General features: G+C 22.1%; 8 protein-coding genes across 8 annotated transcripts; 4 read left to right on the forward strand and 4 right to left on the reverse strand.

Moving 5' to 3' along the window:
• Positions 1-289: 289 nt before the first annotated feature.
• PVVCY_1102540 (DNA polymerase 1, putative) lies at positions 290-3,742 on the reverse strand (the record flags this gene model as incomplete). The annotated part of the gene is made up of 1 exon (XM_008626124.1): positions 290-3,742. One exon carries the CDS (start codon positions 3,740-3,742, stop codon positions 290-292), a length of 3,453 nt encoding a protein of 1,150 aa, XP_008624346.1.
• Positions 3,743-5,085: 1,343 nt separating this feature from the next.
• On the reverse strand, positions 5,086-6,195 carry PVVCY_1102550 (conserved Plasmodium protein, unknown function; the record flags this gene model as incomplete). The annotated part of the gene is made up of 1 exon (XM_008626123.1): positions 5,086-6,195. The coding sequence occupies one exon, from the start codon at positions 6,193-6,195 to the stop codon at positions 5,086-5,088; it is 1,110 nt and encodes a 369-aa protein (XP_008624345.1).
• Positions 6,196-7,456: 1,261 nt separating this feature from the next.
• Positions 7,457-8,455, forward strand: PVVCY_1102560 (conserved Plasmodium protein, unknown function; the record flags this gene model as incomplete). Its single annotated transcript, XM_008626122.1, has 1 exon — positions 7,457-8,455. The coding sequence occupies one exon, from the start codon at positions 7,457-7,459 to the stop codon at positions 8,453-8,455; it is 999 nt and encodes a 332-aa protein (XP_008624344.1).
• A 2,283-nt stretch (positions 8,456-10,738) lies between these two features.
• On the forward strand, positions 10,739-12,580 carry PVVCY_1102570 (poly(A) polymerase PAP, putative; the record flags this gene model as incomplete). Its single annotated transcript, XM_008626121.1, has 1 exon — positions 10,739-12,580. The coding sequence occupies one exon, from the start codon at positions 10,739-10,741 to the stop codon at positions 12,578-12,580; it is 1,842 nt and encodes a 613-aa protein (XP_008624343.1).
• Positions 12,581-13,211: 631 nt separating this feature from the next.
• Positions 13,212-13,502, reverse strand: PVVCY_1102580 (conserved Plasmodium protein, unknown function; the record flags this gene model as incomplete). The annotated part of the gene is made up of 1 exon (XM_008626120.1): positions 13,212-13,502. One exon carries the CDS (start codon positions 13,500-13,502, stop codon positions 13,212-13,214), a length of 291 nt encoding a protein of 96 aa, XP_008624342.1.
• A 1,599-nt stretch (positions 13,503-15,101) lies between these two features.
• PVVCY_1102590 (conserved Plasmodium protein, unknown function) lies at positions 15,102-16,154 on the forward strand (the record flags this gene model as incomplete). The annotated part of the gene is made up of 2 exons (XM_037634547.1): positions 15,102-16,044; positions 16,153-16,154. Coding segments are annotated over 2 exons (945 nt in total).
• A 954-nt stretch (positions 16,155-17,108) lies between these two features.
• Positions 17,109-21,548, reverse strand: PVVCY_1102600 (conserved Plasmodium protein, unknown function; the record flags this gene model as incomplete). Its single annotated transcript, XM_008626118.2, has 1 exon — positions 17,109-21,548. One exon carries the CDS (start codon positions 21,546-21,548, stop codon positions 17,109-17,111), a length of 4,440 nt encoding a protein of 1,479 aa, XP_008624340.2.
• Positions 21,549-22,671: 1,123 nt separating this feature from the next.
• Positions 22,672-25,030, forward strand: PVVCY_1102610 (oxidoreductase, putative; the record flags this gene model as incomplete). Its single annotated transcript, XM_008626117.2, has 9 exons — positions 22,672-22,772; positions 23,036-23,247; positions 23,335-23,464; positions 23,563-23,675; positions 23,844-24,010; positions 24,105-24,232; positions 24,357-24,509; positions 24,604-24,709; positions 24,983-25,030. 9 exons carry the CDS (start codon positions 22,672-22,674, stop codon positions 25,028-25,030), a joined length of 1,158 nt encoding a protein of 385 aa, XP_008624339.2.
• Between the last annotated feature and the right edge of the window lie 9 nt (positions 25,031-25,039).

Here is a 25,039-nt window from a genome sequence, read left to right on the forward strand (position 1 = left end):
CATTGGTATATAATAAATATTCAAAAACAAATATATGCAATGATTAATTTTTACAAACATAATAATATGCACATATAAAAAATGTGCTAATCCAAGTATATATTGTATTCGAAATAAAACAAAAGAAAAAAAATATTATGATAATTACAATGAGTTTATATAAAAGTATAGCAAAATACAACATGCTTTATATCACTACGATTGTTGCATTTGCATATTAATGGATAAGAGTACTAAACAAATTAGTAAGACAAAAATAGACATTAAAATTTAAGGGAAGAATTTATAATTATTCGTTAATGTTAGTCCCGACTTCTGCTTTAATTGGTAACTTTAAATTAAAGGCTCTAAGAATAGTATCAAAATTTTCAGTTTGATTATAAAGGGGATAATTTTCTGTATTTAATAATTTCATATTTTCAATGTATGTATGTATAGATATATTATCACTCATATAATCATATAATAATAATAACCTATTTTGTGTATTTGTATATTTTATTAAATTTAAAAAAGAATTTTCTAAAACTGGATTTAATAATTGTATAATATCGTTAGTTCCATTTTCATCACATTGAAATAATAATTCATCATGAATTTGTAAAATTAATTTTGTTGATTTTATATAATTTTTATATTTTTTTAATAAGGAAGTATTTATATTATTCATTTTGAGGAAAATATCAATATCTTGATTAGAACTATCAAAATATGAAAGTATTTTATGGCATGATAATAATGCGAATTTCATAATATCAGCTGCACAACCTTGAATAGGGGTATTCATACTTATTCTATATTTATTTTTAATACTTGGATCAACTAATCTTTTTCTTCCTATTAATGTGTAAACTGAATTAATATTTTTAACTAGTATTTTTTGTTTTTGCATAAATTTAAATACATTTGGATAAAAATTAAAAAAATTATCAATTAAAGATTTTGCAAAATTTTCACTAACTAATAAATTTTTGGCTAGTCCATTTTCGGATTGTCCATATAATATACCATATATAACAGTTTTAGTCATTCTTCTTAATTCTTTTGTTACTTCGTTAGTATTAAATAAAACTTTAGCAGTTTCTACAAACACATCACTATTATTTAACATTTTTAATAGTTGACTATCAAAGCTTAAATATGCCATAACAAATAATTCCATTTGTTTATAATCGAAAGTAAGTAAATTTTTATTTACAGATTTATTATTCTTTACATTTTTTATTTTAAAAGATGCCGGTTTTGTTTCATCATTTTTTAATGAAATAGTACATCTAAACTTTGAATGAATATTTTGTAAATTTGGTTGATCACAAGATAATCTACCTGTTGATGCTCCTAATTGATTAAAATTGCAATGAATTTTATTAGTATTTTTTTGTATATGCTTTGGTAAGTTTTCAATATAATTTTGAAATAATTTTTTTGATTCTCTATATAGTTTTATATTATTAATAATTTGTTTTATTTTATCTTTTTCTTTTTCTCCAACATAATTATTTTTTTCTAACTCATCTATTATTATTTTTAACATTTTTGTATTTGTTTGTAATGATTTATTTCTTTTCATTTCATTTATTGTATTACTATATTGTCTAATTTTTATTTTACTATTTATTTCATCATTTTTTTTATAATTACCAGGTTCATTTATTTTTTCTGATATATCATGATTATTCGAGCTAAAACTGTTGGACTCTTGAAGGTCTAATGAGGTTAAAGAATTTAATTCATCGTATTCGGTTGTGCAATTTTGTTGATCCAATGCTATGCTTGATACATCTTGACATGGTATAGAATTTTCCTTTTTTTTCTTTTTATCACGCTTTGCGCTTTTACCGTTGTTGTCATTTTGGGGGGGTTCTTGTATTTGATCATTTGCGATATAATCAAAGTAATTCGAATTCAAGTTTAAGACATTCATTAGGTGATCGTCGCTATCATTGATATTGAAGGGGTTCACAACATTTTTTGAAACAACTGTTTCATTGTTTGAATTTTCAAGTGAAGTTTTAATTTCATGATTAAAACACCCATTAAATAATGCTTTAGATAAAAGAGAAGAAACTTGCTTAGATGAATTTAAATTTATATCATATCCACATAATTGTTCTATTTGTTTTTTATACATTAATGGATCATTTGAATTGTTTTGTATTTCTTGTATTTTTTTTTGATTTAAATATATTCCTTCTTTTTCAATTTCACTTATACAAAAAATTAATGGTTGTTCGATTTTAATATAAAGTGTTAATATATTTATATTATTTTTTAATAGATTTATTAAATAATTAAATAATATAATTAAAAATATATTTCGAGAAATACAATAACTCATCATATCTTCTTCCGTAATTTCATATATACTTCTTTTATTACCAAATACTATTTTTTTAATATTATTTATATGTTTTACTTCTACATTGGTGAAAGTAAATTTAGAATTATTTTCCTTATTTGTATTGCTATCTTGAATGTTGTCTACTTTTTCTAGACGGTTCTTATTTTTTTCATTTTTCTTTTTTTTTGTGACATTTTTTTTTTTTTGATATTTTCCCCATCCATAAATTCCAAATTTTCCAGAAAGAACATCCGAAAATTCTGGTGGGACAATAGAATAGGATCTAAAATATGGAGCAAATTTTTTATATTCATTATTTGAAAATGATAAAAAATCATTTTGTGTTTTTTCAGTATATGAAGAAAATACGTTCTGTAATTTTTCTCCTCTTTGGACAAGTTGCAATAAGGTGCTTACGATATAAATATCAAATACATTTTTAATATTTAATAGGTTTATTTTTAAATTGTTAAATATGTGTATTAATGTTTTGTAGTCATATACAACAAACAGAAATGGATTTACATTTTTTTCTTTTTCATAATTTATACTATTTCTTTCGCTTGAAAATTCCCCTTTTATACATTCATTTATCATTTCCTTAACTTGTTCATTTTTTTCTAATTCATTTATATTAAATGTGAAAAAATATATTTTCTCTTTCTCTTGACCCCCACCTATATTGCAATTATTTTTTGTGAGTTCCTCAGATACTTTTGTCTGATTAAGTAGAACATTTTCAATAATGGGATGATTTCTATTTGCATCTTGGCTAGTCCAATATGTAATGATCCCACCATTATCTTCTCCCTCATCATTTTTTTCGTATGATTTAGTAAAATTTGAATTACCTAAAGTATTTAATTTACTATTATTGGCAAGGTCTAAAAAATTATAAAAATCATAATTTTCAAAAGTCTTTAAATTGTTTGTTAATATTTCAAAATCATTAGGAACAACTACATGAAATATCAAATAAGTAGGAAGAGAAAAACATTTGGATTTGTATTTATCATCTGTTATTTCAGAAAACCAACTTATATAAATTTTCACAGCCTGCATCCAATCATATACTACAGTATTATACTTATTACTGGGTAATGTGTGGGAGCTATTTGTTTCATCTTTTCCAACAACCAATTGTGCGTTTTCTTTTTTGATTTGATCTAATTTATACTCTTTTAATGTGGCAAGAAGCGAGTTAAAAGAACTGGCTTCGGTTAAAATATTTTCCTTCTTTTTTTGTAAAGCATGTATAATATTATTATAATTTATAAAATGAGAATAATTGTGTACTTGTTTATATATATAAATATTTCTATTTTTAATATTTTGTATATTGGTATTCTTATATTTTCTTAAAATGTTACGATTTTTTATTACAATAGAAGATAATTTCATTTTTCACATCCTCTAGTATAGTTTAGGATTTTCAAAAAAAAATAAAAATACAAAAAAATAAAGATACCCCCTCACATCATGTGAGTGTAATTAAATTTGTAAAAGTAATATTTTTTGGTCCCTTGGTTTTATTAATTGTTTCTTTTTTCTCAGCATTTTTTTATCCCCATTCATTTGTTATGCTAGTAATATGTATATAAAATTGGGGGTTGCTTTTTCAAAATTGAATTTCCAGTTTTAATAAAAATAGGGATTTCAAAGAATTAGGTAATGGCAACAAATTATTCCAAGTTTTTATTTTTTACACATTCCCTTTTGCTTCATTTTGTTAATATATTTTAGCATATGCGTGATGCATATATATATGTATATATATTTATTACATAATTATATTAACCTTTTCTGTAAAACGAAATAGCCAATATCGCTGATAGGGTGAATTAGTAAATTACCATTTTAATGTAAAAAAATAATGAAAAAAAAAATAAATAAAATGGCTAGCCATAAAAATTATATTTTTTTTCCGTAAATCATATATTTGAAAAATGTTCTAAATTTCCACAATGGAACTATAATTTATACCTTTAACAATGTGACTGTTCAATTGCTTCCTTATTTTAAACCTCTTTTATAAGCATTTATTTATTATTATTTTTTTTTTAATAAAAATGGTTTTTCATTATTTTGCTATTTTGGCGATTTGCACACAGTATCCCTTCAGTGGTGTAAGCTAGCCAAATCGATGATAAAAAATAAGAGTAATGGTGATTTCAAAATTTGGTTAGTTTTATCGAATTATGTTTTAGGAGTTATATTATGTAGACACATATGCGCCATTGTATTATATTCACGAACATTTTGTGTGCATAATTTAAAACGGCATTAAAACAAGATTAAACAAAATCGTTAAAAATTATTTAAAAAAATTATTAAAAAAACGGCTAAAAACATATTTAAAAATTTATATGGAAATGATAAGCATATTTTAAATGAAAATTACCTTCCTTGATTTTCAAAGCATAAGGTAGTACTTTGTCACGAAATAAAATGTGAATATAAATTTATAAAGTATAAATATACCAATGCATGAATATATCAAAAATGGGTAATTGTTTATGGGTATAGAGGATAAATTGTGTGGCTTTCGGAAATTGTTGTAATTTGAAAATTGTTTAAGAAATCTAAACAAATAGAAATATAAAAAAAAATAATTAAAAAATAGATCAAGTTATTAAAACAAATATCAGTAGCCAAAGGGTTTGTGGAATATAAAATGTGGGAACTGAAGTTAGATTGTCTCGACCCTTTTATTTTAGTATAAAATATAATAAAAAAACAATTTATTATAATTCAACATTTGCTCTTGGTAAATAAATAAGGGAAAACATGTTGCTAAACATGGATGATATAAGTCCTTTGTTTTTATTTGGATTTTCTTCTTTAGTATCAGTAGTAAATACTTTTTGAAGGTCATTTGTTATAATTGTATTTATTTGTTCGGTTGTATTCATATATTCATTATCTAGAAACTTTTCTAACGCGTCCATATTATTTAGGCGATTTTTAAATTCGATTGTTTTTTGCATTAGTTTTTTTGGAGATCGTGCTAAAGAATTTATTAGTGAGAAATTATTAAAAAAATTATAAACACGAGAAAAAAATGTTCTGTTGTTATTATTATCAGTGTCTACATTATTTTCATTAACATTTGGATTATCGGTGTTATATTTTAAAGGGTCTAAATTATTTTTAGAATTTTGATAATTACCATTCATCATGTTCATATCTCCATTTAATGATTTAGATAATTCGTAATCTAATTCTTCATCAGGGTATTCATCATTATCTTCATTTTTATTTTTTGATTTTTTATTATTTTTACATTTATCCCCACCAATAGATTTAAAACATGTACTAGTTGTATAAAAGGGACTATTTTGTAATATCTCATTCTTTTTTTTTATATAATCACTTTCTTTTTTCATAAATCTAGCATAATTTTCAAAGGTTTTCTTGTTTTTTTTTTTAGGTATTATATTTACTTTTATATCTTTTAAATTAAAATATTTGTTATTAAATTCGATTAATAAATCACCATTACTATTTACTTTTCCTTTTCCATTACTTGAGTGAAATAACTTTTCATTAAAAACTGGGAAAAAATGTTTTACTTCATCTATATCAAATTCATCAGCGGAGTCTTTAAGAATATCATTTAAAGAAAGTAGGTCATCCTTTTTCTTTTTTTCTTGACGATTTTTTATATAAATTTTACAACACCCATTTCCATCATTCGTAAATAAATAACAATTGTAGAAAATGGGTTTTTCAAAAATGTTCATATACCTGCATCGTTCATTTTCGTCATTTGCTTTTCCTGTAGGATAACCTGTTATTATGTTTTTGTTCAATAATATTGAACTTAAGAAAATAAGTGATATAACTACATTCATACTATCTCCATTTATTATTTATACACCAAAAATTAATAATTTTCTATTATTAAACTCTATTATACACAAATGGTGTGGTAATATATATACTTTTATTAAGGAATAAAATCAACTTTTTATATTTCCACTATTCTTATATTATTTTATTTTTTGTAATATAATTTTTTAGAAAAAAAAAATTATAGTATATACCATGTGTATATTTAATGCTGTATATAAAAATTCAAACGTACAACTTTATAAATTTAGGAAATTGTGATTTATTTTTCTTTTCACACTAACATTTTTTATAACACACACTTCATTGTACTTTTTATTAAATACAATAAAGAAAAATTATAAATGCACATATAATATATTTTATCCAAATATTTATATATTATACACGTCTATGCTAATTTTTTGCAATGCTAACAAAATATTGTGTTTTCTTTTGTAAAGGTTGTTTACCTGCATATTAAATAAAAAAAAACAAAATAATTGAAAATTATAAATTTTTTTTAAATTAAAAAGGAGAAAAAAATATTAAAAATTATTTATTATTGTAGAGTAATTAAAATCAGGATGACGGTGTTAAAAGATTTTTTAATAAGCACACAAAAAAAAAATATGCATAAATAATATATACAATATAGAAAGAAAAATATTATCCTCATAAAGAACAAAATAACCAAACTAATAATTTGGAAAAAGCATATTTTTTTTAAACATTATTCAAAATGAAGAATAATAGGAAAAAATAGGTTATTGACTAAAACTATAGTACAAATTTTTGATATTTTTTATTATTATTTTTATTGTTTTAATATTTCTACTACTACTGTACAAAGAAAATTTTAATTAAAGAAGAAAATTTTACAACATATATAAATAATGTTGCAAAGTTATGTAATATATATTATTTATATACACAACACACAATAAAAAATAGTTATTTATTTTTAAGGGATGAATAAATGATAGGAAACGGATTGTAAAACTATAAAAAGTTTTAAACATATAATACGATTATTATGTATATGCCACAAAAATATGGAGGTATTCAAAATAATATGAATTACATTGCTAATAAGAATACAGAAAATTCTCCTGAAATTAATGTACAGTTTTTAAAGCAATAAAAAAGGGGAATATATATATATTGGCATAATATGGCTGATAAATATGCACACACAGGTATGCTTATTTATTCTTTCTGAAATTATAACAACTATGTAAAAAAAATGACCAAATAAACCAAGTAAAAAGTAAAAAATTAAAAATGACAATAAAATTAAAGAATGCGATATGTAGACATATTTTTAGATATGAGAAAAACAAGTATGTAACTTTTATGTTCCAATCAACATATTTTTCAACGCTAAAAAGGTATAGTACAAAAAACAATGATTATATGAACGGCAAGGTAAAAACAGCATATATGTTAATACCTAAAAAAAATAATTTTTCATATGACAATAAAAATAATTTGATAAATAATGACGTATTTTTGAGAAAACCACCTGATAATAATAATAAAAATAAAATAAACAAAGAATTTTACAAAAAAATAAGCACTGAACTAATTGAAAATAGCAACTTTTTTCAAAATGATAAATTATTTTATAATTATATTATGTGTAAAGTTGTTCGAGAGGTTAAAAACGCTAATTGTATAACTAGCGATTTCTTTTATCATTTAAACAAATTTCACATAAATTTTATTAACAATAATTCGAATTTTTTTTTTTTAAAATTTACCAAGACATGCAAGATATTTTTTGGTGTGTTATTTAGTTTTTCACTACTTTTGACATTATTTTTAGTATCCTCATCAAATTATTTAGAGTATAATATTATATTAAAATATCACATAAAATTTCACTCATTACTTTTTTCCTTTTTTTCGGCATATTATTTAGCTCTACAAATAGGAAATTATTATTTAAAAAATAATTTGCATTATATATATACCCTCACTTTTTTAGCTAATTCTGTTATTTCTATGTTTATGGCAGATTATAATATATGGGATTCTTATTATTTTTTATCCTTAAATTATTTAAGTTTTTTAGCAATTAATTATTATAACATATTTTTAAAAACATTCCCTATACATATATTTAGAAACACCAACAAGCTTATCTCATTTTCACTTTTGTCTTCTTATTTAGCAGTAAACAAAGGGAAATATATCGAGAAAAATATTGAATTATTAAACGATGAAAATGCAGATATTCGATCATTTAAATTATTTAAAATACTCCCATACTTTTTATAGAATTAAGTTGTGAGAGGCTATTAGAAGAGACTTTTATTATTATATTATTTGTATCTGAAAGTTATATGTGGTGTTTTTTTCTTTGTTTTTTGTTATATGATAGATAAGTATTTGCGAATAGTTATATACATATAATGCTTATACACCAAGTTTATATCATTTATGTATATCCATTTTTACTTTATAGAATTCATACTTAGTGTGAATTCCCAATATTTTATATAAATTCAACGTATTATATATCTACCCTAGTGTGTTTATGTGTTAATATATGCAACAAAAACACATTTAATTATTCTTTGTTTTTTAACCTAATCATTTATGCCTTTATTGTGGCACACAAAAAATAATAAAATAACAATATTAATAAAAATTAAAATATATATCACGCATCCCTAATTTTTACATGTTTTATTTACATTAAAAAACTTTTTTATTTTCAAATATTTTTTTTTAACCTAAAATATTATATAGAATACACAACGCATGAATATTATGCATATATATTGTTTTGGATATTATTATTATGCTTAAAATAAAGAGAGACATTTTTTGTAGCAATATATATTATCATAATTTTGTCATTCACCATTTTTTTTCATTTCATCGCTTTTTTACTATACATAAAATAAATGAATAAATATATATAATAAAAAATTTTGAATAATTTTATTTGTGTGTTTTTTTTATTACTTTCTCTTTTTTATGTAAAAAAAATAAAACTATTTTTTACATATATATGTGAATTATATAAAAGGCACCTTATTAGAGATGTACGCTATTTATATATTTTTTTATAATTCATATTTAATGAAAATTCAAGACTGATATAAAAAAAATAATATATGTAGAGAAGCAATTTATAAAAATTATCGGTAAACGGAAAAAAAATGTAAATTTTTATAGTTTATTAATTAAAATAAGGAATAAAAAAAAATAAATAGCAGAAAGCATTGTATTATGAAGTATGTACATTTAAAATGTATTTTAGTTCAGATTTATGCCGAAGAAAAAATTTTAATTTTAGTAAACTTTTTTAAATTATATTCAAAACTATATAACACATAACATATATAATATAAGGATAAATTCATACATACTTGCACATATATAGTACTATAATAAATACAGAGCGAGCTCGCATATATATTATAATATAGGCGTAAAGGCATAGACTTTTAATTTATAAATATCATTTTCCATTTATATATGTGTTTCCATATATATATATATATTATATGAATGTAATGATATAGAAGCTATTTTCGTGAGTTGTAATAAATAAATGTACAAAATTCTTTTTTTCTTATATATATATAACTTTTATATATATACGACAAAAGATTAACTACATGGTACTCGAAGCTATTTACGTATGCTTTTTAATTTTTCACAAAGCTATCATTTATGTACGTTTTTTTAACTTAATTTATATGCACAGACATAAATGCATATATATATATATATATATATATATACATTGATACATTTTAAATAATTCCTAAAAATAAAAAAACAAACAATTTTTTTTAGTTTATATTAATACCTTTTGATGAATATCAAAGTATGTGATATACATTGTATGTATAACATGTGGTAATTTTTTTGTTCATTTTTGAGCATAAGAAAAATATCTATTGATATTTTCCTTTTTTGCAATTTTATTTTATTTTTCTACCTGTTTGAATAACATATATGCGCATATTTATATGTTTAAGACAATAATTATGTGGAATTTTCTTTTTCGTTTTGTTTCTATTTAATTATGCAATTACCTCTGTTTTAAATTGCGAATGCTTATTAAAATTAATCTTTACTCAATTCAATTCCATATATATTTTTTTTTAAAAATCCAAAAAGCGATATTTTTCATATTTTATAGTTTGAATACAAATTCATTCAATTAATTTTACCCCATATTTTCCATTTGGTTTCATATGCATATATATACACACATTTTTAATTGTAATTTTTATTGTTTTTATTTTTACAAAACTATTTGAATATTTATATTAGTAGTTTCTTTCTACACTTTTTTTTTTCTCTTTATCATTATTTTTTTTTTTCTTTATCATTATTATTTTTTTTTTCTTTTTGAACTTGTTTTATACGTTTTATGATCTACATTGTTTATTTGTGATTTCTATATGCAGTTGTTTTCTGCACCCACCAAATATTAGTGAACATATGATTCATATGTTTGTTTTTTTTTTTTATATTTTTTTATTGCTAATTCAGAATTTATTATTTTTTAATTTTTTTTTTTTTGTAAAGTGCTCATAAATGCATACGGTTTACAAAAGTGAGAGTTTGATTGAATGTAGCAATTTTTTATTGTGCAGTAAAGAAGAGATTGAGGAGTTTCTGGAATTGAATGAGATAAAACATGATAATGAAGAGACATATATAAATTATAATATTGAATGTGCATTAAATAAAAATGTGCACGATAAAAAGGATGAAATAAGTAACCGAAGAAATATAATAACTAATGATAATGTAACTGAAAATAAAAAACATGAATATGGTGTATCAGATCCTGTATCTCTAGATTATCCAACAGAAGAAGATTTAAAAAAAGGTAATGATGTTGTAGAATTATTAAAAAGTTATAATTTATTTGAAACCGAACAAGCATTAAAAAAAAGAGAAAAAGTATTAGGTATGATAAATAAATTATTTCATGAATTTGTAATTGAATTATCTATTAATCAAGGAATAAATGAAGAAGAGGCAAAAGAAATATATGGAAATTTATATACATTTGGTTCATATAGATTAGGAGTAATAACACCAAATAGTGATATAGATTGTATATTTTTAGCACCACAAAATGTAACAAGAGAAATATTTTTTAATGAGTTTTATTTAAAATTACAACAAGATAGAAATGTAAAAAAATTACAAGCATTACCAGAAACATATACACCTATTATTCAATTTATGTATGATGATGTAGATATAGATTTATTATTAGCAACATTACCATATAGGACATTAAAAGATTGTCGTTATACATTAGATAATGATTATATACTTAAAAATTTAGATGAAGTAACTGTTCGATCTTTAAATGGTATACGGGTTGCTGATTTAATTTTAAATTCAGTACCTAATAAAGATAATTTTCGAAATACTCTTAGATTTATAAAATTATGGGCAAAAAGAAGAGGAATTTATAGTAATATTTTAGGGTTTTTAGGAGGTATTTCATGGGCATTATTGACAGCTAAGATTTGTCAAATATATCCAAATTATAATATTAGTCAATTAATTTGTAAATTTTTTAGAGTTTATTCTATATGGAATTGGAAATATCCTGTTCTTATACAAAATATTAAAAAATATAATGTTGAAGGATTAAAAAATTTTACTATATGGGATCCAGAAAAAAATGTTAAAGACAAATTGCATATCATGCCAATTATTACACCCGCTTTTCCTTGTATGAATTCAACACACAATGTTACATATTGTACTAGAAGTATTTTAATCGAAGAAATTAAACGTGCCCATTCCATTATTAATTATATGGAATTAAATCCAGATGCAGATATTGGGCAAGTTATGGAACATGTCAATAATTTGATGAGTCATGGAAATGCTATTAATATTAATAATGTAGCAAAATCTGGTGATATTGAAAATGTTAACATTCATAGTAACAGTAGTAGTATATGGTCATGTATTATTGAGCCTTTTGATTTATTTAAAACATATAAACATTTTTTACACATTCAAATTATGGGTACTAATGAGCTTATATATAATTTATGGAAAGGTTGGATAGAAAGTAAAATTAGGTTACTCTTTAAAAAGTTAGAAACTATTAATGAACTAAGAATTCGACCATTCCCTAAATTTTATACTTATAAAAAAGACAAATTTTATTATTGCTCTTCTTTTTTTATTGCCCTTATATTTTTTTTTAAAAACCCTTATGACAATACTTTTAACTTGTCATACGCAATCAGAGATTTTATAGACATTGTCCTAAACTGGCCACAAAAAAATAAATATGCAAATTCATTTAAAATTAACATCAGCTATCAAAAAGTATCTCAGGTTTTGGACTTCTTGTCAAGCGTTTCAAATGACACAAAGGAAAATAATGGAGATAGTTAAGAAGTGAGCGAATTAGCAAAAATTGTTTTAGGGAAATAACTGAGGAATGGTTATTTTTATGTGCAAACAAGATGTTTTGTTTATTTTTTTTTTTATTTTAAAAACCATTTTTTTTGTTCATTCTAATAATGAACAATGATCGGGAATGTATAGTTATTTTTTTTAAAAACACATTTTAAATCACCAACATATATATATGTGGTAGGCTACCAAAGCCGCACACATATTCATCTATTTTTTTTTCCTATTTAAATATGATTTTTTAATTTACATTATATTTTATAAAATAAATAATAATAGTTTCATTAGTTTGTTCTAATGCAACTATGAATAAAAAAACTAAATAAAATATGAAAAAAATATAAATAAAATATATTCCAAAAAATTGGCACAAATGTGTATACATAATCCAGTATATTCGGATTGTTATTTTACTTTTGGTTTAAAATGTGAAGAGAAAGGGGACATATGAAATCCGTTTTCTATTCATTTTCATATATTTTTTTTAAATAATTTGATTAATAGAAGAAGGTACTCGTCTTTTTTTAAAAAACTCTTCATTTCTTCTTCATCTTATCCCTTTATGCACAGTTGTATGTGGAATTAAAGGTGACTAGTTTTTTTTTATAAATCACCTTTCTTTCTTAGCATCAGTCATCTTGCTTGAAAATTTGTGGTGATTGAAATATGATTGCCTTAACACCTCGGGGTTATTGTGTAAAGTTGGATATAAATATTCAGTTTGTAAAAGTAAGTTTGGGACAAATTCATACTTTTCCATTATATGATACAAAGAAAAATTTGTAAATCGTTTTAGCCTATCTTCCTTTTTTTCTGGCAACAATGGCATTACTTTTTTGCTGCTTAATTTTTTAAACCAATGACATAAATTCCCGTAATCTTTTACATTTATCTTCCCCATGTTTTTTTATCTATTTCTCCTTTGTAAAAAATAAAGATACATTGTTTACTGTAAAAAGATATACGATCTTATATACTAATATATATATTAAGCATAATGTTCTTTTAAATAATTTGTGTATATTTGTTAATATATATAATTTATTACAAGGGAATATTATTTTCCGAGGATTTATACATATAGCATAGAATATATTTATTTCAAAATATTGTTTATATTTTATATTATGAGCTGTGCAAAAAATAAGTGTAAAATATTCCTCAATATTTTAATTATTCGAATTTTATGAATAGTGTATTTATTTTCTTGTGCTAATTTCCTGAATGTTACAAATTATTTTAAATAATCATTAAAAAAATTTGTTTATAAAAAAAACTAAGCAAATGCGCACATACATATAAGAGATGGTGTATTTTTTAGTATGGTAAAAAATGTACAAATAAAATAGCAATTCAATGCTAGGTTAAGTTAAAAAATTATTAACTTCAAGGTAAAATAAATTATGATATATGACATGTTCCCATCGGAATAATAAAAAAAGAATTGTTTTGTTTGTTACAAGCATTAGAAAAATAAAACAAATGATAGTAATTATTTCTATAGGTTATAACATACATAATGAATTCCATATTTATGGGAATAGAGAACATAATGTATATTATTTTGAAATGTAACGGTATATTCTCCCTCGTTATTTGTAAGGGATAATGAAAGTTTATAATTTTGTGTGTATTTCTCATTGCATATATACAGGAGATATGCTTTTCTTATGATCAATATTTGACACGCCCTAATATCCTTATATTTTAATTCAAAGGAATAAAGAGCTTTAAAATATTAGAAATCAATATATTATTTTCCGTAAGCATTTATACCAATGGGGGATATGTTTCTTATTATATGAAGATAGCTAAAAGAAAAAAAGACAAAACTTACATTAACCATTGTAAATAATAAAAAATTCTGACTGTTCATAAAAAAATTAGCTTGAAAAAAAAAATATGAATATTCATAGCAATATTGTTTTGTAAATTAAGCTTTTTAAAAAATTATAGACAAATGTGAAAATTATTCTGACTGTTCATAATAAAATTGGTTTTCTCAATAGAGCTTTTGAAAAATAGTATGTATTAAAATGAAAAATATTCTGAACAGTAATTAAAATATATCTTAATCATATAAAAATTATAAAAAAAAAAAAAAACAGCGATGTTGTAATGGTTTAATCACAATATTTTTTCCTCTATTTTAAATAATAAATTATTTAACTTAGAAAATAAAATACTCTCTTTGTATATATAACATTTAAAAACAAAGAATATTTTTATTGGGTTGTATTTCAGTAGACAAAATTAATCTTAAAAGAATGCAATTTTTTGTGTGATATGTAAAAATATAATGAGGATATAAATCATAACAAGCATATGCATATATATATATTGCATAATGTGGATGTTTAAAATGTTATATTCATAATAAATAAAAAAACAATAATTTTTTTCATATAATTGTTATTTTACTAAAGTAACCAATAGCGCATTTATTATAAAAAGCAGCAGCGTCTATTTCAAGATAATGAAATAATTTCCATGTTTAATAATGAGCGAAATTAAAAAAAAAGGCAACAGTTCTGAAAATGAAACAAATGATGTCGAAAAGAAATCTGAGCATATATTAGATGAAAAATTAAACGAGAAATTCAACGAGGAATTAGAATATAAATTAAAAGACAAGTTAATGAACAAAATAGAGAATGGGATTAACGATGTAATGGTCGAAGATTCTAATTTTAATAATGAAACAAAAAAAAGATCGCTTTCACATGAACCGCATTTTGATAAAATAGACAAAAATAGTCCCATTTTTTCAAAGAGCAATTCTGAAGATGCATTAGAGTTAATTACAAAAAATAAAAAAAGTACACAATATACAAATTATGTAAGTAGTAAAATGGTGTTAAAAGATAAAGATACGTCATCAAATATAAATATTACAAGTAGCGCAAATACAGCAACTTCAAAAGATACACATAATGAATTAGAAACATACGGGAATTTTTTCGATATATCTGAAGAAGCTAAACATGAATTATCAGAACATGTAAAAAAATTAATTAAAGATAACAACGAATCAGATAATTATGCAAATGATGTAATAGAAAATAATTATGACATCGATGAAAGCACCAATTATAAAATAAAAAAAAGAAAAAAGAAAAAGAGCGGATTAAGATATAAAACAAAAAAAACTAAAGTAAAAGCCAATGATGAAGTTGATGAAAATGATAGTTTTAAAAAACTAAAAACATTATATCAAGGCGCCCAAAATGCAACTGCTAATTATATAACAAAAATTTTCAATAGCAAAATTTACATTGAAAAAAATATAATAAAATATGATGATATATTGTCTAAACATAGTGATGATATTATAAAACATTTTAATATTTTTGACGAAACTAAAGATGAAGAGGAAATGCTCGGCTCTGATGTAACAGGTACAAATTCATTTAATAAGTTTTTTTCATTAAAAAGAGAAAACTGTACGCTTAGGCAATAAATGTGTTGAATTTTTTTCTTTTAAAGAATCCATAAAACATGTGTATATATATCATGCTCACTATTGCTCATCTTCTTTTTCTAAATTTCAGAAGATGGCTTCCTGGATAATATATGTGAGTATTTTGCATATCTGATGGCTTTATCACTAAAAACTCAATGAATATATATACTAGAATCGACTGCTTTTAAATAAATACCAATGTTATATGAAAACAGACGTATATATTTAGTCCCCTTTTCTATTTTTGGTAATTAAATGAATTGGTATTTTTATTGTCCTAATTTTTGATTATATAATAATTAATTTATGAATCATTATATATTTTTGTAAATTCATATACCTTGTATTTTACATAATTTTGTTTGTGATTTGTTTGCTTTTATGAGTAGCTCAAAAGCTTTAGTTTCAAACTATAATATTTATTTTTTCTCCTGTCTATATTTGCTCGTTTTTGTGGGTACCATTCATAAATTTACCTACATTTCATATTGTATATGGTTTTCTTAAATTGCTTAATCATATCATATTGCTTAAAAATGAATAAGCATATGTATATGATACAATTATGTTTTTTCCACGTTATTACTTTGTTGTTATTCTGGGTAGTAACTAATTTTGTTCGTAAAAATGCTTTATATATATTATTATATGAAAAAAATTAAAGAACATTTTTAACTTTATTTAAAAATATTCTTGTCAAAGGATATATAGATCTTTTTTATTATTTCCATTTTTCGATATAAAATGGGTTAGTAACACAAATTTGTGATAAGGTTTTTATAGCGTGTGCAGGAGTTAAAAATATAATGTTTAAGTATGAATAAAATATAACAATAAATATATTTTAATTTAATCAACAAAAATGTAATGAACAAATAAGGAATATATAAGTGAATAGCATTGTCAATGCCATCTGGTAAAAGTAACTACCAATTTAAATAGTAATATATGTGTATTAATTGCGTTAAAAATATTATTTCATATTGTGTAACTGTGCCACAAAAACAAAACATATTTTTTATGGCGAAGAAAAAAAAAGATGGATCATACGTAAGACTTCAATATAAGTATCTTATTATTAAGCATACTGGTCAAATTTAAAACATGATTTATATAAGACATTTTAATTTCTTCTATTAATTGAATATCAAAATTGTTTAATATACTATATGTTGTTTGATGTTTGTAGTTATTTAATATATTTGTGTAATTTTTTAAATTTTGATTTATCTGAGTTAGTAAAGAAATATTTTTACTAATTAAATCTTTTAAGTTCAAATTATTTTCAGCTGATATATTTTTTTTGCCTAAATTATAAATAGATTGAATTATTAAAGTGAAAATTGTAATATTCTGGATAAGATAATTAAATTTTTTGAATAGACATGATAGATTTATAATTTGGTATGCTTTGTCATTAGATAAAAGTTGTTCGAAAACTTTCATATCATTAAATAAATGGAAATATATAGAATTATATAAAAATTGAATTTTATTAATATATTTCTTTATATCCTTATTTTCTAATATATTTATATACATGCTTATATTTAATAGTAAGGATTTATAAAATAGTATCGCACTTGTATTATATATATCACTATGATAGGCTGTTTCCATTAGTTCATAATTTTTAAAAAAATGTGTTCTTAATTTCTCTCTAAAATTATTAAAATCTATTGATGTTTCTAAACATGATTTGACAGTATCATCATCTAAAAGGAATTCCCCATAACAGCAATTAGTGGCATTCTTATTTGATGTGGAATTTTCTGTAGTTTGGACAGGGTCTGTTAATTCATAGTAATGAACAATATATACGAGATATAAAAAGGCAGTTTTGGTTTTTCGAATTGCTTTATTTTTTTTATTATTATCAAAAGAATAGAAATAAAATGATTTATGAAATATGTACATAACTGTATTTAAAATTGTTGAATTTAGATACAAATTTTGAAGAGGATAATTAAATAATTCAGTTAGACAAGTAGTGAAAGGAGATACTGATGAATAGTTTTTTTTTGAGGATTCATCATTTTTTCCAAAATAATTTTCATAATTTGTTGTATTATTAAAAATGTATTTGTTTTTATAATTTGAATTTTGTTTATCAAATGACACATATGTATTATTAGAAACAAAAAAATTAATATCATTATGAATAGTATCATAACTAGCTTTTTTTTGTATTGTCTCAAAAGGGACATCCATCAAATTTTGATCGTCATATTTTTCTCTGCTAATACTATTTGAGCTAACAAGTATGTCCCTAAAATTTTTTGAGTTTATTAAATTTTGTTCATGGCTAGTTATATATATACTACCCTTTATGCTATAAAAATTTTGTAAAATAATCATTGGGTATATAGTTTTTATATCTTGTATCATATATACATTGTTTGCTTCTAAATTATTTAAAATTTTTATTTCTTTTAAAAATTTTAATTCATTTAATTGGCTTAATGATTCATATAAAATATGGTTGTAAAAAAATGTATCATAATTTTTATAAACAGTTAATAAAAAAGACGGGATATTATATTTAATTAAAATTGTTTGATTATCTATTATTAAAAAGTTGTATTTATCTAATAGCAAATTTTTATATAAAATTTTATGTACAACTATATTATCCTCATCAAAAAGGTCTTGATTAAAATTTTTTAAAAAAATTATGAAATTATTTTTTATTTGATCATCATCTTTAAAAGTATTACATTTTAAGTTTTCTTTTTTGTTTTCAATTTGTTCAGAAATATTTTCTCTTTTTGTATTTTGATTTGTATCTAAAGTAGGTGTCTTATTGTTGATAATTTCCTGACTATTCATTTTAGAAACTGTGTTATCTTTTATATCTTTTGCATTTTTAGTAGTATTGCTATTGTTGCTTGTAGATGATCCAAATTCTTTATTAGTACATGAAAATTTTGTTTTGAAATCATTTAATAAATAGTTATATTTTAATTTGCCATATAGATTAGTATATCCTGCTGTTTTGGTTGCCTCCATTTGAGTTTTAAATGCGTATATCAATTTTAAAAAATATAAAAATATATTTGATGAGTTTAAAAGATTTGAATTAATAATTTCATTAATTTTATAAAATGAATTATTTTTAAAGCATTTTGTGATTGAATTTTTTAAAGTATTTTGTTGAACATTATAATAACTGATTGCTAACTTTATGTTATTACTAAATTTAGAATAATATGAATAATTATATGAATGTATGAATAATATTGGTAAATATGTTATTAGTTGTATATTTTTTATATTTAACTTATCAATTAATTCAGTATAATTTGAAAAGTTTCCAATTACAATATTTAAATAGATTAGTAATATTATTACATTAATATATTCATTATTTATAATACGTTTAATTTTTTTCTTTTCATTTTCTAATTTTATTATATTTTGATGATAATTATATCCATATTTTAACAAGCTTAATGCTATAATATAATATTTCCTATTTATTAATTTGATATTTTTTTTGCATTTTTCATCATTACACTGATTATTATGAGCACAGTCAAAATTTACACTAACAACATGTTCGTCATTTTTTTTGGTCATATTATTCAAATCAGGGTAACATAAAAAATCATCAGACAAAGGTATTATATTTTCTATATATTCATATAAATTTTTAAATCCTTTTAAGTCTATTTTTTTTTCAATTTCTTTTGAGCAAAAAAAGGGATCTTCATAAGTTTTTTCATTGGGTGTAACATTTTCCATTTTCTGTGATTTTTGGAAATTTTCTTGACAAGCTAAAAATTCTTGCTTATCTAAGAAGAGGGCCATTTCGACTAGCAAACAAATAACATTATCGTCAGTAACATGTATTATATTTTCATGAGAATTTTTTAAATTTGAATCGGAAAAGAAATGAATGAATAATGAAAATAGTCTAGTAAAAGATTGACACACATTTTGTTTATATAGGAGATAAAGTAGCTTTTCAAAATTGTATATTTGTCTAATATATTGTAAAATAATTTTTTTATTTTTTGTGACTTCAATGGGATTATCGTTTTGAGCTAAATTTAATTTAAAATTTTGATATTCTATATTTAATAATTTATATAAATTTTTAAGAATAATTTTAAAATATATGACTAATATAATTATCATTTTATCATTTAAAAGGCTGATATAATTTTTAATATTATAAAACAAGCTGTAATTATTGCTCTCTTTTAATATGAATAAAAAAAGGATATACATATATATTTTTACATTACATTCTTCGTAAATATTTTTTAAAAAATTATTATTTTTATAATTATTAATATCATTTTCGAGTTTGTTTTTTATTAAATCAAGAGGGGTTATTTTGTCACTTGATTGCTCATTATTATTGTCTAATACAATTAGGTTATCAAATGAAAGAACATATTTTAGTATCTCTACATATATGTCGTTAGAAATATAATACATTTTTTTCTCTTCAAATATTATGTCCCAAAAGGTGTTAATATTTTTTGGAAATGTTTTCAACTTGCTTATATAAACATTTATCATGCATTTCTTAAAAAATTCTAAATACATCAAATCGTTTTTATATAATTTTAAAACATCTTCAAGCATATAATTTTCAGCATTATCCCTTTTTATGTTAAGGAGATAAATTATAATGTCCATGTAGAGTGTGTAATAATCTGTATTTTCTGGAAAATCATTTTTTATTAATTCTGTCAAAATAGATAGGCAGTTTTCCAATTGTTCACTAATAAAAAATATATATAATTTATACACTTGATATTGCAATGTATTTAAAAAAAAATTATTTGATTTTGTATATTCCAGAATTTTAATGCATTCATCGTAATTTCTCATTTTGATGTTTAAAAAATAAAGGATTAAAAAAAAAGAAAAATTTTGTGTTATTTTATTATAATTATAACAATTATAATTTTTCAAAAAGTTTAAAGACAAATTATATATTTGTGTATTATTATTATTGTTATTAAGATATAGTAAATAACAGTTATATAATAAATATGTTGTATCATTAGTTGCTTTATATAGCTTCAAAGACATATTAGTACTTTTTTTAAAAAAGCCATTATTTATACAATATTCAAAAAGTGATGCTAATATTTGTTCGATTTCAATTTTTGTTGCTACAACTTTTAAATTTTGTCCTGGTTTATTAGAAGTAATATTATTTTTACTATTTTCAAGTGCTTTTATTTTTTGTTCATACATATCTATGAATTTACTTTCCTGATTTATATTTTTATATATTTTTCCTAATATATAAAACATATTTCTGTCATAATCCTCTAGACTTATTTCATTTAGTCCTTCCTTACATTCTTTTATTTCATTAAGATATGAATGAAGCAAACATTTTAAAATCAAATATAGCTTGACATTTTTTTTTCCTTTTAATCCTACACTAATTAATTTTTCACATTTTTTAAAGGATTTTTCTTCTATTAAATTTAGAATTTCAATACTCTTGGAATTCATTTCGGTAATTACTAATTATGTGATGTTGTTTTATATATACATATGTTTATTATTTTTTTTTACGCTTTCATGAGGTAGCGAAATTAGGGATGATACACATTAGCTTAGTTCCCTTCTCTTTATAAATGATGTTGTTTATGTTTGAAAAAAAGTAGCAATATATCAAATAATAAATAATGCTTTAAAAAATATTCTAAAAAAAATTTTCATGCAATACAGCTTTTTCACCAATCATATTCAAAAGGCTTGTATCCTCAGTTTTGTAATAAATAGTGATATGGCCTTGTTCTCGAAAAAAAAAAATTATTTCTTGGAATGTTCTATAAAATATGTCCTAATAAATAGGGAAATATTTTATTTTATTCAAAAGTTCAAAATTAATTATACAAAATTAATTATGCAAAATGTAGAACAAGAAAAGAGTATGGAAACTAGTATATAAAGAAACTCCTTATAATATCGATAAAGTATAAAAGTATAAAAATATATTAATAAATACCTGAATGAATTATTGTGTTTAATTAAATTAAATAATTGCATAATCATTAAATATATAGGTAAAAATGCCAAACAAATATATACAATATTATAAAAAATAATAACAAAGTAATGAATAAATTCATATATTTTTTAATAATATAAAAATCTTCAAATTACAATAAATAATATGTGAATATGAAAATATGCAAATAAATAAAAAAAAAAAATAACGTACATACAATTGAATTTACTGGTAAAAGGTGAATAACCAACAGTTTAGTGTCGAATAAAAAAATTACTTTATTTTCTATCCACAAATTGCAAGCCTTTAAGAAAATAATGTAAAGAATGGAAGGTTTTATTAAAATATGATCTATCTAAAATAATTCGAAAATTGTATTATTTAATATTTAATCATACACATATTATTTATATATATACCGTATAAGTGTATAATATAAAATTTGTTATATTTTTAAAACATTTAAAGTTAATATTTATAAATAGTTTATAGGGGATATTTTGTTTGGACTTAAATAAATTGTTTTATTTTGAGAATACTTTTTTTTAATATAATTATTATAGCAAAGGTTTACTAATTCCTTTTGTATCCATATAATTATACATTAAAAATAATATATATATGGAAATAAAAAATAAGAGCAAATCATTTCTTGGTGTTGTTCTAACTGATCCATCATTGAGAAGACTGATTTTTTTTACTGTAACTTCGCTAATAATATGGTAATACATTTTTTTTGTGACATAAAAAATGAAATATAGAATAAGTTGAAAACACATTGTAATTAAACACAATAATGCATGAACAAACATAAATAAATTTGTGTGTGTGTGTATGTATATATATATATATATATATATATACAAGCATGGGAACATATTTTTGTACACATTTATACACACTTTTTCGCTGATCGATATTCCTTTATTTGATTGATTAAATTTGTAAAATATTTGATTTTATTTTTTTTATAATATTATTACAGTTTTCTTCCAATATATAAAGCCATAAGATATATTGTTGTTAAGGAATATGGTGGACTTTCGGCGTTTAATGCTATATTATATCACTGTATCACAAATATAATAGTTATAATTATATTTTATATTGTCTTGCTAAAAAAAAATATTGGTGGTACTACCAAAGATGTTCTTATAAACCGATTAAAATTAAAAGGAAAATGTGTAATCGTTACAGGTATATAAAAAACAAAATTCTTTAAGCAATCTCTTAATCGTACCAAAAAATAAGTGAGCATAAATATTATATGTATTAAATGTTTAGGAGGATATAGAGGAATAGGACTAGCTGCTGTCCAGGAATTTTTAAAATATGAATGCCACGTTGTTTTAGCATGCAGATCAATAAGCCATATGGATTCGGTTCGCGCAAATTTATTAAAAAAACATCCTGAGTAAGTTTAATACACTAATATTTAATTATATACCTAATTACATGGAATTATTTAAGCACTAATTTACATGTATATACATATATTTTTCTCAATTTTAGTGCGAAAATATATTGCGTCGAGCTAGATCTTGGATCCTATAAAAGCATAGAAAGTTGTGCTAATTATATATTAAAATCGTTTCCCAAAATTGATATAATAGTTAACAATGCAGGTGAGGTTTACTTATTTCGATTGTTTTTCTTTCTATTAATATATATATATGTATTTGTCTCTAAATGATTTTAAAACTATCTAAAAAATCGAAAAATTTATATTTGGACTATTTCATATATTTATATTTTCCTCTTCTTTAAAAAACAAAATACTTATGAACATACAGGATTTTTGAACACAAAACTTGAATATATAAATGGACTTGAATCAACATTCTTTATTAACTATTATGGCCACTTTTATTTAATTAATCTTTTATATAACCGAATATTAACATCAGGAACATTAATCGTGAATCTTAGCAGTATAGCACACAGTCTCTTGAAGGAATCGGTTCGTTTTTTTTGTTTCATTTTTTGTCAAACATAGTTTTATCAAATATATTTGTATCTTCAATGCCATGGATGTTTTATTTTGAACTTTTTAGGATGTTGATTATGGCTTTATTTATGAAAATAATAACGATAATTCCAGTAAATCAAATCTTCTTTATCGAAAGGAATATAGTTTTTCTAAATTATGTATGCTTTATTATTCACAGCAATTACAGAAAAGGTAAGGGACAATTTTAATATAGCAAAACTGTTTATATATCTAAAAAAAAACAGTAAATAAAAGGGAAATGCCAATTGATTAGTGTGCATTATTACATGTTAAAACTATTTTTTTGTAACCATAGATTTGAAATGCAAAAATCAGAAGCATGTTCAGTATCAATAAACCCAGGTCTAGTCAAATCAGAATTTTTTCGATATGAACAAAGTTGGTTTAGAGCAATGTGTAAAAATTTTGCATTCCCAAAGACAACTCTACAAGGGGCTCAAACCATACTGTAAGTATTGAAAGTGAAAAAAAATAATTCATTAATTTTGTTAATTGGTCAAATTTAATATTATTTATATTTCTACTAATTTATTTATTCTTAGTTACGTATGTCTCTTGGATCGCCGTGAACTAGCCAAAGGATCTTACTACTCTGATTGCAAATTGGATTATGTTCGACACTATGCCAAGGATATAAAAAAATCAGAGGTAAAAAAATGAATGCATTAAAATATGCAATTGTATATGTGCGTGTATTTATTATTATTAAATTTGTTGCAATTTTTGTGATTAAAAATAAGTTATATTTGGAGTAAAAAAAATAGTAAAGAAAAAGGATAGATAAGCATGTGTTCCTTTATTTGGGGACCAGCCACAAAAAATTACGTGCACTATATATGAAATGTACAAATGTATACATATGCAGTCATGTATGTGCAAAAAAGCAAATAATATGAATTATATTTTGATCATTCAATATAGGAACTATGGCGAATTTCTGAGGAAATACTTGCAAACAAGGGAAAATAAATCCAAGAC

This window comes from Plasmodium vinckei (assembly GCF_900681995.1).
Source record: "Plasmodium vinckei vinckei genome assembly, chromosome: PVVCY_11".
In the NCBI taxonomy this organism is placed as follows: Eukaryota; Apicomplexa; class Aconoidasida; order Haemosporida; family Plasmodiidae; genus Plasmodium; species Plasmodium vinckei.